The sequence below is a fragment of the Nannobrachium achirus genome (genome assembly GCF_963921795.1).
Source record: "Nannobrachium achirus genome assembly, chromosome: 4".
Lineage (NCBI taxonomy): Eukaryota > Metazoa > Chordata > Actinopteri > Myctophiformes > Myctophidae > Nannobrachium > Nannobrachium achirus.
In genome coordinates, this window is record NC_137813.1 from 75,720,408 (window position 1) to 75,735,625 (window position 15,218).

Consider the following 15,218-nt stretch of genomic DNA (forward strand, 5'->3'; position numbering starts at 1 on the left):
ATAACTCGGGCTTGGCACAGTTATACACAAACTCTGGAAACTCTGCACCATATGTGTTAATGGCTCCTCTCCTGTTCTTTCAGGTACCAGCCCTCGTTCCATGGTGTAGACCTCTCTGCCCTGAGGGGGGCAGCAGTGGATGAGTATTTCCGTCAACCAATTGTGGTATGTTAGACACACACACACACACACACACACACACACACACACACACACACACACACACACACACACACACACAGGTTAACACACCTGTCACACACAGGCTGCACCTGACACTTCACATATTAGGCTAGTGTATCACATTTTCAAATTTACAGTAGGAGTCATGCATAAAGCCTCCTGAAAGTGTGCTAAGATTGGGACCGTTTTAAAAACAAACCAACAAAAAACATGAGAACGAAATGTAATCTTATGGGTACCAGGGTAAGGGCCCATTCATGCTCCACTTTTAGAGGCGAATTTATTTCACTTTAAAAAAAAACTGTTGGTCATTTTATCGTCTAATCAGGCTTTTATGAACACCCTGAACAGATTTTAATTTGGTTGATTCAATATTTAGATATTTGATGTAAATGTTATCAGTTTCAAGCCCTCCTCCTGCAGGACGCCTCCCCATAGACACCCATTGTAACTTCAAACTCTTTTTTTAACCATGATAGATTCATCAAAAACACCCATTATTACCTTTTTCTGGTGACTAATACGTGAGCAGGCCATGTTTTTTCGATAACTTTTTTTCATTAATTTTTAATAATTATTTGGGAAAATAAAAAAAATAAAAACATAATACAATTAAAAAAATGTGAAATATCCCTTTAAGTCGAGTAAGGTAGTCAACGCACGGATTTGATAGGCAGTAAGAGGTGAGTCTGCAGATTGCAGACTTAACAGACGTACAGACAGTGTGTGTTCTTTGTTGTTCTTTAATTATTTTATTTTTGCTGCATGATGAACCCAAACCAAACAGTGTCTTGTGTAGTTGAGATGTAATTTGTAATTCTGTGACATGAGTTGACATGCTGTTCTCCTCTGCATGCAGGACACATTTGATATCCGTATTCTGATGGCCAAGTCGGTCAAATACACCGTTAACTTCCTGGAGGCCAAAGAAGAGGATCTTTACAGGTGTGTGTGTGTGTGTGTGTGTGTGTGTGTGTGTGTGTGTGCCAGTGGTGGAAAGTGACTAAGTACATTTACTTCACTGGAGTACTTTTCAATAATTAATTAAATGTGATCTTGTAGACCTGCTACTTCCAAAGGATTTTTATACATTTTATACATTTGAAAACTTGTATAATGGGATCTTATGCATATTAAGTACTTTTGGTCTTTTTTATTAACCCATTTAGGCCTACTGTAAGTCCAATTTGACTTATTACTCAGCCTCTGTAGTAGCTAGAAACTAAATTCCAAATTTATTTGATAGCTTACACCTTTGTAGTTTCGGGCAAACATGGTGCACTTTACTATAAAAGGATGACATTTGGCACACAGAACATGCCATATGGAACATTTTTGGATATAGAGCCATCGCAGATTTGTCTTGAGAAACTTGTGGGAGCCAATCAAAGTTGAGGTCTCATTGACTTTACTATACATTAAAATAATACAAAAAAATTAATATGCTTTAAGTAGCATGTAAGGGGTCAAACAGGGGTTTTTCGGGATTCTGAATCCAATGCAAACATTTGTTTTGCACGAAAAAACATTCCTCTCCGAAAAACGGCCCGCACAAAACTGAAAAGTGATGTCTCATCACTAAACCATAGTTTTGTGGGGTCCGTTTTTAGCCGATAGAATGGCCTTTCTGTTTGGAATTTGCATGTTCTCCCTGTGTCTCCTAGGGTAGATACCCTCACAAAAACATGCCTCTATAATGGCTCCCCCTGGCCAGCTGGGTCCCTCCCCATGCAGAGGGAGAGCAGAGCCCAGGATTACAGCTTAAAGGGGAAAAAAAGGGGGTTAAAAAAGAGTTCAAGGGGTTCCCAAACTTTTTTGTCTCAGGGCACTCATTTTTTAATCCGAGGCACCCCTACATTATAATTTTCACTCCCAGCACCTTACAGTATATTTGTAGCATATCGTCGTTGTCTGGTGGAAACCTTGTATGTCCAAAATTGTTCGTTTTGTATTTATCATCTATAAAATGTACTAAACTAGTGAAAACAGCCGATCTACTAGCACACAACGCCTCGCCTCGCATCGCGAGGCGTTGTGTGCTTGTAGATCGGCTGTTTTCACTAGTTTTGTGTGACAGTCTTGTATGATGAAGCAGGGCTTTGCTTTAGCAAAAGACGCACACATTTGATACATGGAGGTACGAGGTTTCTCCCCGACAGTGACAATATTTTATTGATTATGTTGTGAGGAAAACGTTGAGATAATAGCCATTTTGGTTAGAACTGACTGACAATAACTTTGTACTTCAATTTAAAAAATAATGATACTCAAGGGTCCAAATAAATTCCAAATATTATCAAATTACCTCGCAATAATTTACCTCTGCCGTCACGGCACCCCAGGGTGCCCCCGTCACCCACTTTGAAAACCCCTGGGCTAGAGAACTGTGCCATAGCTGGGGTTTGGCAGTGTGGAACCTTCGACGACAGCTCTGGAAACTGGTGTTAATGTCTCCATGTTGTGTGTTTTTCTTCAGGATAGAGATTCCCTTCAAGTTCCACATGATGCACTCAGGGCTGGTCCACGGCCTGGCCTTCTGGTTCGACGTGGCTTTCATTGGCTCAGCGTAAGTCACTGATTTCTGCCCGTTTCACCCATTTAGGCCTGGAAAGCATCAAACCACTTCATGACCATTGTTTTATACTTGTTTTGTACATCTGCTATTCTAAAATAACAGCTGGACAAGCTCATAGCGCGACATAGCGACGACATCTGCTATTTCTTTTGGGGGAATTCATGAAACTTGCAAATCTATATATGTGTTTGTGTAGTTTGAGAAACCAGTTAGATTGGGAAAGGAGCGCTTGTTTTAGTTCACCTGGATGTGGAAGAAGCCCATGCATTAGTCCCACGCTGGTGAATGCTAACCTGGTGAATGCTACTATGCCTAAACCTAACCCTAACCTCAGTAAAACTATGCCTAAACCTAACCCTAACCTCAGTAAAACTATGCCTAAACCTAATCATAACCCTAACCTCAGTAAAACTATGCCTAGACCTAACCCTAATCCTAACCTCAGTCAAATTATTCTTAGTTCCCCTTAGGAGGCACCGTCTGTTCCACCTTGTGCCCAAAAACGAGCGCTCCTGGTCTCAATCGTACTGAATCTAAAAAAAAAAAAAACTTTTCAGTGTATAGAAAGTGGATGAGACCCAGACTTTCAGCGGCTGTCAAACATTTTGCTCACATTTTTTACGAGGGGCATGGGAGCTCAATTTGTTATTTAACCTTCATAGTTGACAAAACCACAGAGAAACGGACCTATGCTCTCCACGGTCACGGAAATATCAGATTCGCCCCAACGACAATGATGTTCTAATTTTTTTATTGATAGTTTTTATTTAGTTCAGTTAACTAAAATGTTTTTGTTATTTTGTTAGTTTTAGTCAACTATACTAACCTTCCACAGCGCCCACATCTCATCTTGCTTCCCTTGTCTTGCAGGATGACAGTATGGTTGTCCACGGCGCCCACAGAGCCACTCACCCACTGGTACCAGGTGCGCTGTCTGCTCCAGTCACCTCTCTTCACCAAGGCCGGAGACACGTTGTCTGGTACAGCTATTCTAATAGCCAACAAGAGGTAAGGGCCTCCCGGTATCATCATCGTTGCCTGTCATCGTTGGCCTCATAGCACGATTGCCCAAGTAATTTGACATGACTGACTAACCAGGGCAGGCATTTCAGGGAGGCCACGAAGGCCATGGCCGTCGCTGGCCCTCAGTTTGGCCTTGAGACCCTCAAAATAAGTCCCCCATCTTCCAGTGAAGGGCAGAGCATGGATCGGATTGTAAATAGAAAATGTATTTATTTCACTGGAGATAGCCTACACCAGGGGTCTTCAACGTTTTCAGGCCAAGGACCCCTTAGTTGAGAGAGAGAGATGAAGCAGGGACCCCCACAATCTGTTCATAGATTCCATATAGTTTCATCGTTTAACAGCACAATCATCAGTGTATTTTGGATTCATGTCAATTTGTGTTTTCAGATATTTAACCACTTGAACCGTCAATAGGCCCACTTAATAAACGTAACCTTTCACTCTGTACTTGGAACTTATAGCTTTTCCCCCTCTACACTAAGCCTATTTGCCAAAAATAGCCGATCTGCGAGGCGTTGTGAGCTTGTAGATCAGCTATTTTTGGTCAAAGTTCTCAGAATATGGACGCTAGGGTTAAAGTGGTTAAAGGAGAAAAAAAGCTTCTAACACACAAAGATTTGGAGGACCCCCTGTAGTAACTCTGACGACCCCCTAGGGGTCCCGGACCCCCTGTTGAAGACCCCTGGTCTACATATTACATTTAAAATCATCCTTGAAGGGCATGTGCCTAACTCTACTCTCCTAACACTGCTGCATCATTGTGCCTTATTGCCTATGTTCTAGCCAATCGGAATGCTTTTTACGTTCCAAAAATGATTTTGGCAGAAAGTGCTTTTAAGTCAGCTTCTTATCTTGACTTGGGCAGAAAGAGATTTCTTTGTGATGAGAATGTTGTTTTGAAAACCTTCCTAAAATGACTTGTGCTACGAGGCTAACGAATGATTACATAATCGCCTAATTACAATTATTTGAGATAATCGCTATAATTTTTCACAATCGTCTAAATTGTTACCTTTGAAAACCTTTCATAAGAATTGGCATTGAGACAACAGTCCTGTTGTAAGTTTGTAAATCATTTAGTATAAAATGATTAAATATGTCAGTAATGTAAGTTATTAGCCCTATTTGCTGTGTGACAAAAGGCTAAACAGAAATGTTTATTACATTTGTAGTCACATCAATCAATGTCCAAAACACAATTCAGCTGTTAATCGCAATTATTTGTATGACAATTAATTGTCAACTTAAATGTCATTACTGTGACAGGCCTACACGCACGCATGCACGCACGCACACACACACACACACACACACACACACACACACACACACACACACACACACACACACACACACACACACTCTCTCAGTCGACTTCATTACACAAGTCGACTCCTGCCTCTATATACTGTATTTGACAATTTGGACAATTAATGTGCCATTTTAGAGGTATTAAAAAGTCCTTAAATTGAAATTACCCTCTATACACTTCAACTTTATGTTGGTTTGTTTACTGTTGAGTGAAAAAAAAACAATGTTTCACATTAAGTTAATCATCTGGGGACCCCCCAAAATAATTGGGGGGTCGTGTGTGATGTGAGGACGTCATGATGTGAGGACGTCATCAAACGATAAAGTCGACTTAAACTCAACTTTTTACTGAGTCGAGTCGACTTGCAAAAATCACAAGTCGTTAATGCCCTAACGCACACACACACACACACACACACACACACACACACACACACACACACAGATCTCTGACAGATAGGTGTACAGTACATAATGCGTAAATATACATCCAGTACATTTAGTTGAGGTTGGAGGACCTGCGTTCTGCATGCGTTCCTACTGTTAACTATGTTCTGTTGTCCCTCCAGGCAAAGCTATGACATCAGTATTGTTGCACAAGTGGACCAGACTGGCTCCAAGTCTAGCAACCTTCTAGACTTAAAGAACCCTTTCTTCAGGTTTGTGACCACATTTCCACTCCCCACGTTTTGCACAGTGGTTCCAAAACCTTCTGGTTCAGTATGACACGTTGTGAGCTTGTATTTTGCTATTTTATCTTTATTTTATTTTGTTACATTCTTTACCACTTGGGATGCCATTCATTTGGCTACAGTGTGCCGCCATTCACTGCGTCCATGATGTGGAAATTCACAATCTTGTAATGGCGAAAATGAAACCCGGAAATGAAAAATCCTAACCGCTGCCCAGTGTCGCCGTGAAAAAAAGTGTTTCTCGTCGATCGCAGTGTTTTTGGAAGAAGATTCCGAGATAAAGTTGTTTCTTTGCCGCAGCAATAAATAGGAGCCTATGGAGATTACACGCTTCCTGATGATGGCAGCCGAGTTGCATCATGGGATATGAAGTTTTTTCACTTACCAACGGCCGCTGCGGCACCTGTTTACCACATAACAGGCCTGTTTACGTGGTCCCTGGACTTGATAACGGGGTTCTTGGCGCCGCACCGCCATAATTTCACATTCCTGGATGTAATTGGCACCGGAAGTGTTAACAATGCAAAGTCAAAAGTACAATATTTGTCTTTGAAATGCAGTGGAGTGAAATATCTCAAAATTATAATGGAAAATTGCAAGGCTGTTGAGGAAATAATGAGTGTCACATGCTGTGAGCTTATAGATCTGATATGTACGCTTACATCACTTTTACATCGATTTATGTGAAGTGTAGCCTAGAGATGGGACGATACGCGATATTATCGTTTATCGTGATAAAAAACACTCACGATAATCATATTGTGGAGATTTAATTTATCGTGATATCGTCCTCCGTCGTGCACTGGGATCAATTCACCTTTTATTTGCCGAACTGCATATCCGGTACCGCTTAAACCCTCTATAAATGCTAAAAGGTACTTTTACCGATATATGTACTTAATAGTCTTTTTTCACGCTCTATCAAATTTCTTTGCCAAAAAATAGCCGATCTACAAGCTCACAACGTGTCGCGTTTCGACGTGTTGTGAGCTTGTAGATCGGCTATGTTTTGCCAAATGTTCCGCCCCAGGATAATGGACTTTGATTATCGCGATAATATCGTAAATCACGATTTCTTTTGTCACAATAATCGTGATATGAAATGTTCATATCGTCCCATCCCTATTGTAGCCTTATGTGAAGTGTAGCCTGGTGTGACGAACCAGGGCATTAATTTAAAAAAGAAAAAGACGTTAAAAAGAAAATAAGTTAAAATATGGTTTCTAATGGTCAGGTACACTTTATGGGTGTCTACTGGTCAGGTACACTTTATGGGTGTCTAATGGTCAGGTACACTTTATGGGTGTCTACTGGTCAGGTACACTTTATGGGTGTCTACTGGTCAGGTACACTTTATGGGTGTCTACTGGTCAGGTACACTTTATGGGTGTCTAATGGTCAGGTACACTTTATGGGTGTCTAATGGTCAGGTACACTTTATGGGTGTCTACTGGTCAGGTACACTTTATGGGTGTCTAATGGTCAGGTACACTTTATGGGTGTCTACTGGTCAGGCACACTTTATGGCTTTCTACTGGTCAGGTACACTTTATGGCTTTCTACTGGTCAGGTACACTTTATGGCTGTCTACTGGTCAAATACACTTTATGGCTTTCTACTGGTCAGGTACACTTTATGGGTGTCTAATGGTCAGGTACACTTTATGGGTGTCTACTGGTCAAATACACTTTATGGCTTTCTACTGGTCAGGTACACTTTATGGGTGTCTAATGGTCAGGCACACTTTATGGGTGTCTACTGGTCAAATACACTTTATGGCTTTCTACTGGTCAGGTACACTTTATGGCTTTCTACTGGTCAGGTACACTTTATGGGTGTCTAATGGTCAGGTACACTTTATGGCTTTCTACTGGTCAGGTACACTTTATGGGTGTCTACTGGTCAGGTACACTTTATGGGTGTCTACTGGTCAGGTACACTTTATGGGTGTCTACTGGTCAGGTACACTTTATGGGTGTCTACTGGTCAGGTACACTTTATGGCTTTCTACTGGTCAGGCACACTTTATGGGTGTTTAATGGTCAGGTACACTTTATGGGTGTCTACTGGTCAGGTACACTTTATGGGTGTCTACTGGTCAGGTACACTTTATGGGTGTCTACTGGTCAGGTACACTTTATGGTTGTCTACTGGTCAGGTACACTTTATGGGTGTCTAATGGTCAGGTACACTTTATGGGTGTCTAATGGTCAGGTACACTTTATGGGTGTCTAATAGTCAGGTACACTTTATGGGTGTCTAATGGTCAGGTACACTTTATGGGTGTCTAATGGTCAGGTACGCGAACACTTTCTGGGTGTCTACTGGTCAGGTGCACTGAGTGGCGTGTATATGTATACATATACTGTATATGTATGTGCTTTCAGGTACACGGGCACTAACCCCACCCCTCCTCCCGGTTCACACTACAGCTCTCCCTCCGAAACCATGTGGAACACAGGAGGAGCCTACAGTATGAACCAGGGGATGGCTGTATCAGGTAATGACTACTCTAATAATGATGGTAACAATGATACAGGACGAGCATAGCCTGATTATCAGACTCAAGCAGCTGTGTGGAGCTTCAGTCTGATTAACCAATTTAGGCCTAGAATTATCGAATACCTTAACCAGTGAACAATAGCAGATATACAAGCTTGCGCGCTGCGAGCTTGTAGATCTGCTATTTTTGAAAAAGTCGTGAAAATGTGTGCAAATCTTTGAATATATGTATTTTCAAAGCGAATATTTGTAACTCAAATGTTGCTTCTGGGTGGTCCCTGGAACTAAATATTTTGAGATGGGGGTCCGTGGCCAAATAAATAATTTTGGGGGTCCTTCACATGAAAAGGTTTGAGAACCACTGACATGATAGTCTCTCAAGAACAGACTAACTGAGCTCCAGTTAAGTGAAAAGGACCTTTTCTTTGACTATGGCTGGCCAGATTGCTGGATTCAAAAGACACTTATAGAATCGGGTCAAAATTCTAATTTTCACGACTTTTCAAAAATAGATCTACAAGCTCGCAGCACGGCACTCAGTGCTGTCAGCTTGTACATATCTGCTTTTTTTTTAATTTTTTTAGGGCGACTATTTTCACAATATTCGTCTGTTGAACGGAGTCAATCTAAATGTAATGTCTCTCAATTCCTACAATTCCTGCAAGTGCTTGCTTATCAGTGTGGGCGTGTCCCCAGTTCAAATATGATTCATTTTTGCGGTATCCCCCAGTTCAAATATGATTATTTTGAGGTTTCCTCAGTTCAAATATGTTTTTTTTTTTTTTTACGTGTCCCTAGTTCAAAAATGATTATTTTGAGGTTTCCCCAATTCATATATGATTATTTTGGTGGGGGTCCCCAGTTTGCCATGAAAAGGTTGAGAACCACTGCTCCAGACAACCTCTACCAGTTATACCCACCGCTCTGTTCTGGGGTGCCGTAACACTCAAATACCTGGAATGCGCCCGAGTCGCGTTAGATTTGAACCACTTTAACCATTATTTAAAGCTCTACAAGCTCACAGCGCGTCGTAGGCCTAAATGGGGTAAGCAGCTGTCAGTCATTGCATCATCTGGCAAGCAGACTCGGGTCCCGACCCGGGACTCTAGCGTGAATTTGCCCATAATTTTAACGCACCCATTATTAATTGTGATTAGCTGCAGCTGTGTGGCTTATGTCAGAGTGGTGTTAAAGAGATTGGCAAAGACGGAAGTCCAAAATAGTTGATATTCACCTAACTCTATAGACATGAATCGGTTTGTGGTGGTGGTCCATTGGAAGAGATGGAACTGCCATTTTTGGTCATTAGTAGTATATAATAATAATATATAAATGCACCAATTTACGGTATTTATATAGGACATCAATGCACGTAGTTGTATTATTTGAATGTTTTACAATAAATGTAATATTTGATTTGAGTGTGAACAGGCCGTGTGAACAGGCCGTGCGCAATGGAAACAAAACCAGAACCCAAAATAATAGGTTCAGGTTCCTGAAAGTTCTGGTTCCGCCTTGCAGTGGAAATGGGGCTTATATAATTATAATTGTCTTTTTAGGAGTTTTCACCTGCATATACTTCTTTAACGTCAGTTGCGTTTGTGTGCCTCTCTCTCTCCTGTAGGAATGCCTGCGGCGTATGACCTCAGCACGGTTATCGGCAGCGGCACCACGGTATCACACAACAACCTCATTCCCCTAGGTATGACCCCCTGCTCCCAATGAAGCTCCGATACAACCACCCTGCACCCAACCCCAATACAACCACCCTGCACCCAACCCCAATACAACCACCCTGCACCCAACCCCAATACAACCACCACGCACTAGGGCATTCACGAATAGTGATTTTTAGTATTAGAATTATTCAAATAGTCGTATATTCAACAGGACTGTCAAATATTAAGTAAGCAAGAGGCGAACATTGTGAAAATAGCCGATCTACATGCTCACAATGTGAGCATGTAGATCTGCTATTTTCACAATATTTACCATCTGTGGAACCGAGTCACATTAAATGTAATGCCTACAATTCCAAGTGCTTGTCAGGGTGGGGGTCCCCAGTTCATATATGTTTATTTTGGGGTCACGGCCTAAAAAGGTTTGAGAACCCCTGGTATAGAGCATTAACAAATTCATCCACCAGGGGCATTGACAACTCATTCTTATGACTTCCTATCTAGCCAAGCTTTATAAACTATCTGTTTTAAAGAGAAAGCAAAAACTTCGGTGAATAACGTCGAATACTGACTTTGATATTCGAATATTTGGTGAATGCCCTACCACGCACCCAACTCCAACTCCTCATATGAACATTTGACACGTGCTGGACAGATTACCTGTTTATTGTAAATCGTTTTGGATTAAAAGCGTCTGCTGAATGCTTAAATTGTAAATAAAAAAAAAAGAAAGAAAAGATGACACCCCCTGTCACGCTCCCCTGCTTGATCCTTTGTAGCTCTTTGATGTTGACATCCGTCCATGGAGGAAAAGATGGAAGGGTTCTCAATGCAGAATATCAAATTAATCATGAAAAATCATAATCAGATTGATCGTTTTAAATGCTTGCAATTCTAATCATGTGGAAACAACTGTACATCTGTTACAATTTGGCTTTCTTATAAACAATACATTTTATCTAATGGAGCCCAACAAAATTTATCGGCTATTATTTGCCCTTTTTTTTTTAACACAATTAGTATAGGCAATTATGAATTATTCAAAAGTAGCCATACTAGCTTATTTAACCACTTGTTTAACTGAAGCGGTTTTAAAAAAGATAATGTTCTGTTAGTTTTTTTATGTAGTTGTTGTTCTCAAATAGAAACTTTAATCAAAATGATTGGAAAAAAAAATATGGGTAAAAACATTAGCAACCAGTGGTCCCCAAAACTATTCAGCTGAGAACCAAAAAGCCATTGTGTTATAACCCACAACAGTACATTAGCAATTAATAACTTAAACCCTGTTTCAATTAGCCAATATACTAATGTAATTGTAAGCTCACAACATCACATAAATAAGCTTTCACCGCTCGATGTGAAGTCAATGAAAAGGAGGCTGCAGTTCTCCTTAATGGTCTAGAGGGCGGCGCCATTTCCCCCCTGCTATTTGCAGAAGAATTTTCACACCTTTCGGGACAGGAAATTCCAATGTATTTGGAATGGATTTGAATTGGCTTTTATTATTATTTAGTTTTATATAATCTGGCTTTGGTTGGGCTCTGTGATATTTGTTTGAAATAAGAACGGCTAAATATGCTACTCCCCCACATATCGCCCACACTGAGACAAAACCCAAGCTCCCTTTAAGCAAATAGTATGGACACTTGTGTCATCAATCAATATACAGTACATGTCATTTCACAGTAGACCGTAGAGCAGGGGTCTTTAACAGGGGGTCCGGGACCCCTAGGGGGTCCTCAGAGTTACTACAGTGGGTCCTCCAAATCTTTGTGTGATATAGAAACTTTTTTCCCTCCTTTTTTATATTAAGCATTTTAACCCCAGCGATATATTATGAGAACTTAAGCCAAAAATAGCAGATCTACAAGCTCACAACGCCTTGCAGCTTGTAGATTGGCTATTTTCGGCAAAGAGCTTTGGTGTAGAGGGGGGAAAAGAGCAGACTAAGTACAGAGTGAAAGGTCAAGTTTATTAAGTACCGTATAGTGGTTAAGTATGTCAAAGTGCTGTCAAACGATGAAACTATATGGAATCTATGAAGAGGTCGTGGGGGTCCCTGCTTCATCTCTCTCTCAACTAAGGGGTCCTTGGCCTGAAAACGTTGAAGACCCCTGCATTAGAGGTTTCCAGAGCATTGCAAATGCAGCACGTTTTGAATACTACACAAGGTATTAACAAAGTACATTTGTAGGCCAATATGTACTAACTACAGTCAATACAGTCAATACAATATGTGCAACTATCTACTTCTCACCTCATCACTGTCCAGTCTACATTTACAGTCCTTGTTTTTCTATTTTTTCCCCAAAACCTATACAGTAATAGCACATAGAAATGTATGAAAATCAACCGATATTGTTGTGTGGATGTGTATGTACATATACTGTATGAAGCTGTCCCTTATCTGTTGCTCTACCTTTTAAAGGACCGGCTGCCTCAATGCTTATTTATTTACCCATGTTGGATGATATGCACTGTTAGGAAAGAGAAGATGCATAGCTTGGCCAATAATATATTCTTATGTTCCAAATGTGCAGGGAGTTCTGCTGCTATGTTGACTGTCACCAGTTAATGTTTGTCTTATAGAGAAAAACATAATGTATTGGTGCGTTTTGTGAGAGCTGTTCAGGATAAGATGCAAGGCTCAACGTTATTCTAGCGGGAGGGGGGTATATGGTGTATACGAGAGGTTGTCCAATACGTATTTTTCATGTTCGTTGAAACACAGCTAGACAGTATGAACCAAGTTGTACCCATTAAGAGAGTCCTAAGCCACCGATTGCATTATACCAAATTGACCAATGTTTTCAAAAATGTTAGCACTTTGCGGGTTGATACTTTAGCATCCCCAGTAAGAATATAGCATGCGTTGTGAAGCCTACAAACCTAACTAAGTGTGTTGTGTGTTGGTTGAACCAACTCACATTAAAGATGAAGTGCTAGGATTTGTTGAAGACCCCTGCCTTCAACCCATCACCATATGATTTGGTTTTCTTCTGCCTCTCAGAAACGGTCCAATCCACAAGGCAGAGTTTGTGTTTGTTTAATTTTGCTGTATGTGTGGGACCATTGTGTTGTTGACAGCAGAAGGTGCGGTTTGCTTTACCAGATAAAACTGGCAGTAAACTTTGAAGGGAACCAGCTATTAGATGGTTCAATGATTCTTTTCAAGAATGACACTTCATTGATCAACACTTGATTGATCACATTACAGTTGACTCCACACCAAATAAACTACAGGAGACTCCTCTTTACTGTACACAAACTGCAAAGAACTTAAAAAACAACCAAGCACTTTCTTTTCCACCCGACCAACTGTTTACGGTATGGCAGTGTTGCCAGGTCTGCTCGTTATATGCGACTTTGATCCTGTTTTCCCATAATGTTGCTAGTTGTGGGTTGCTTTTGCTTGGGCTTGTTTCTGAAGTGTAGTTACTTAGTTGGCCTTGCTTTCAACATTCTTTTAGAACATAGCTAATGTAATAGAGCTCAATAGGTGAAACCGGTCGCTGCTTTTGGGCTTATTTTCATAGACCTGGTCGCTTGTTTTCACTCACAGAATCTGGCAACCGGAGGGCGGAGCCGGAGATTTTTACTCTGTGCAGTTTTTTTTTCTGCTCTCACCAAAACAACACTCAGCACTATTACTAGTGTTGCTTTGGAGTTGATTAGTATAGGAAATTGAGAGTTGAGATTGTGAATATGCTATTAGTTAAAATGTGCGACGGGAAAATGTCTCTGGCTTATTTAGGCTTGGTTTTGCAGCAGTAGCAAACTAAAGGTCCACTCACAATTATGCGTCTCCTAGAACAGGGGTTTCAAAGTGGGTGACGGGGCACCCTGGGGTGCCGTGATGCCAGTCCAGGGGTGCCGCGAGATAATTTGGTAATATTTGGAATTCATCAATATCACTTCACTATGCTTAGTAAAACAGACCTGATTTGCATTGTACTTGAGTTCTTTTTCCATCTACGACAACACTCTCTACCAAAAATAGCAGATCTACAAGCTCACAACGCGCCATGTTGTGACGCGTTGTGGGCTTGTAGATCGGCTATTTTTGGTGAACCTTCCCCTCAGAATAGGCATGCTGGGGTTCAAGTGGTCAAACGTCAAGTATAACTTTATTTTCAGTCAGTTCTGATGGAAATGGACATTTCTCCGATAGGATGTAAGATTCTAAACATTAACAGTGTAATTCAGGGGTGCCGTGGAAGAAAAAGATATTTACAGGGGAGTCAAAAGTTTGACAGTTTGGCAGTTTGAAAACCCCTGTCCTAGAAAATGATGGCAAAGTCCATTTTCTCATCAGCGGGTCCCGGCGGCTTTATCGGCAGGCGTCTTCCTCCTCTTAGAAACGGTCGGATCCACAAGGTGGAATTTAGACACAAGCAAGTCATTCGTGTGTGTCCTCCAGGGTCGTTGTGGTGACGGCATGTGAGCGTGGCGAGGCTGAGAATCCCACAGCTCAGTGTCCCAACTCTGAGAGGGTTACATTGTGGTGGTCAGGAAATGTAATGGAGCCAATTAGAAATTGGGATGCTAATTAGCAGCCATGGGTGAGTGGTTGGTGAGGCCGCCTGGGGAGCCAGCGGCCCTGGTTGTCCCAGGCAGGGACGTGCAGAGAATGTTAGAGAGGCAGGGGATGAAATCTCTAAAAGGGCCTTTTGGTGGAAACATCGAAAATAGCAGACCTCCAAGCTCACAACGCGTCGCAGCCCGACGCGTTGTGAGCTTGGAGGTCGGCTATTTTCGATGCTTGATTTCTACACAGAGGGCAGTTCTTTCAACATAAGATGCTGCGTTCAAGTTCAGGAGAGTTTGGACAATGCAATTCTCTGCCTCACTAGAATGCTGCCTTCGGGTATGGCATGGAAAAAGGGCATTTGCATTTCTTTCACCATAGTGAAAACTGCATTCATGGTCTGGAGAGGGCACTTTTTACAGACTGACATCAAAGGGGGCTTGAGCCCCTGCCCTTTTATCCATGTGTGCACGTGCCTGGTACCCTTCAGTCACAAATCACTCCTGACACTTTCCTCCATCCATTCCACCCTCTCTTCCACACCCCCTGTCGGTGGAGGAAAGTAACTAAGAAACTGTACTCAAGGACTCTACTTACGTACACTTTTGAGGTACTTTTACTTTACTGGAGCATTTCCAATGTTTAGTACTTTTACTCCACTACATCTCAGAGGATAATAAAAACACTCACGATAATTGTATTGTGGAGATTTAATTTAT

The 15,218-nt window shown here is 41.4% G+C and overlaps 1 protein-coding gene across 3 annotated transcripts in view; it reads left to right on the plus strand.

Moving 5' to 3' along the window:
* The window catches only part of carm1 (coactivator-associated arginine methyltransferase 1), a 49,427-nt gene that overhangs the window by 26,929 nt on the left and 7,280 nt on the right, over positions 1–15,218 (plus strand). For 2 of the 3 annotated variants that reach the window (XM_080723618.1, XM_080723620.1), the window contains exons 8-14: positions 84–165; positions 1,043–1,128; positions 2,660–2,749; positions 3,629–3,766; positions 5,665–5,754; positions 8,175–8,287; positions 9,914–9,991. In XM_080723618.1, coding sequence (XP_080579744.1) covers positions 84–165; positions 1,043–1,128; positions 2,660–2,749; positions 3,629–3,766; positions 5,665–5,754; positions 8,175–8,287; positions 9,914–9,991 — 677 coding nt within the window. The remainder of the gene's footprint in view (positions 1–83; positions 166–1,042; positions 1,129–2,659; positions 2,750–3,628; positions 3,767–5,664; positions 5,755–8,174; positions 8,288–9,913; positions 9,992–15,218) is intronic. The other variant, XM_080723619.1, reaches the window with a different exon arrangement.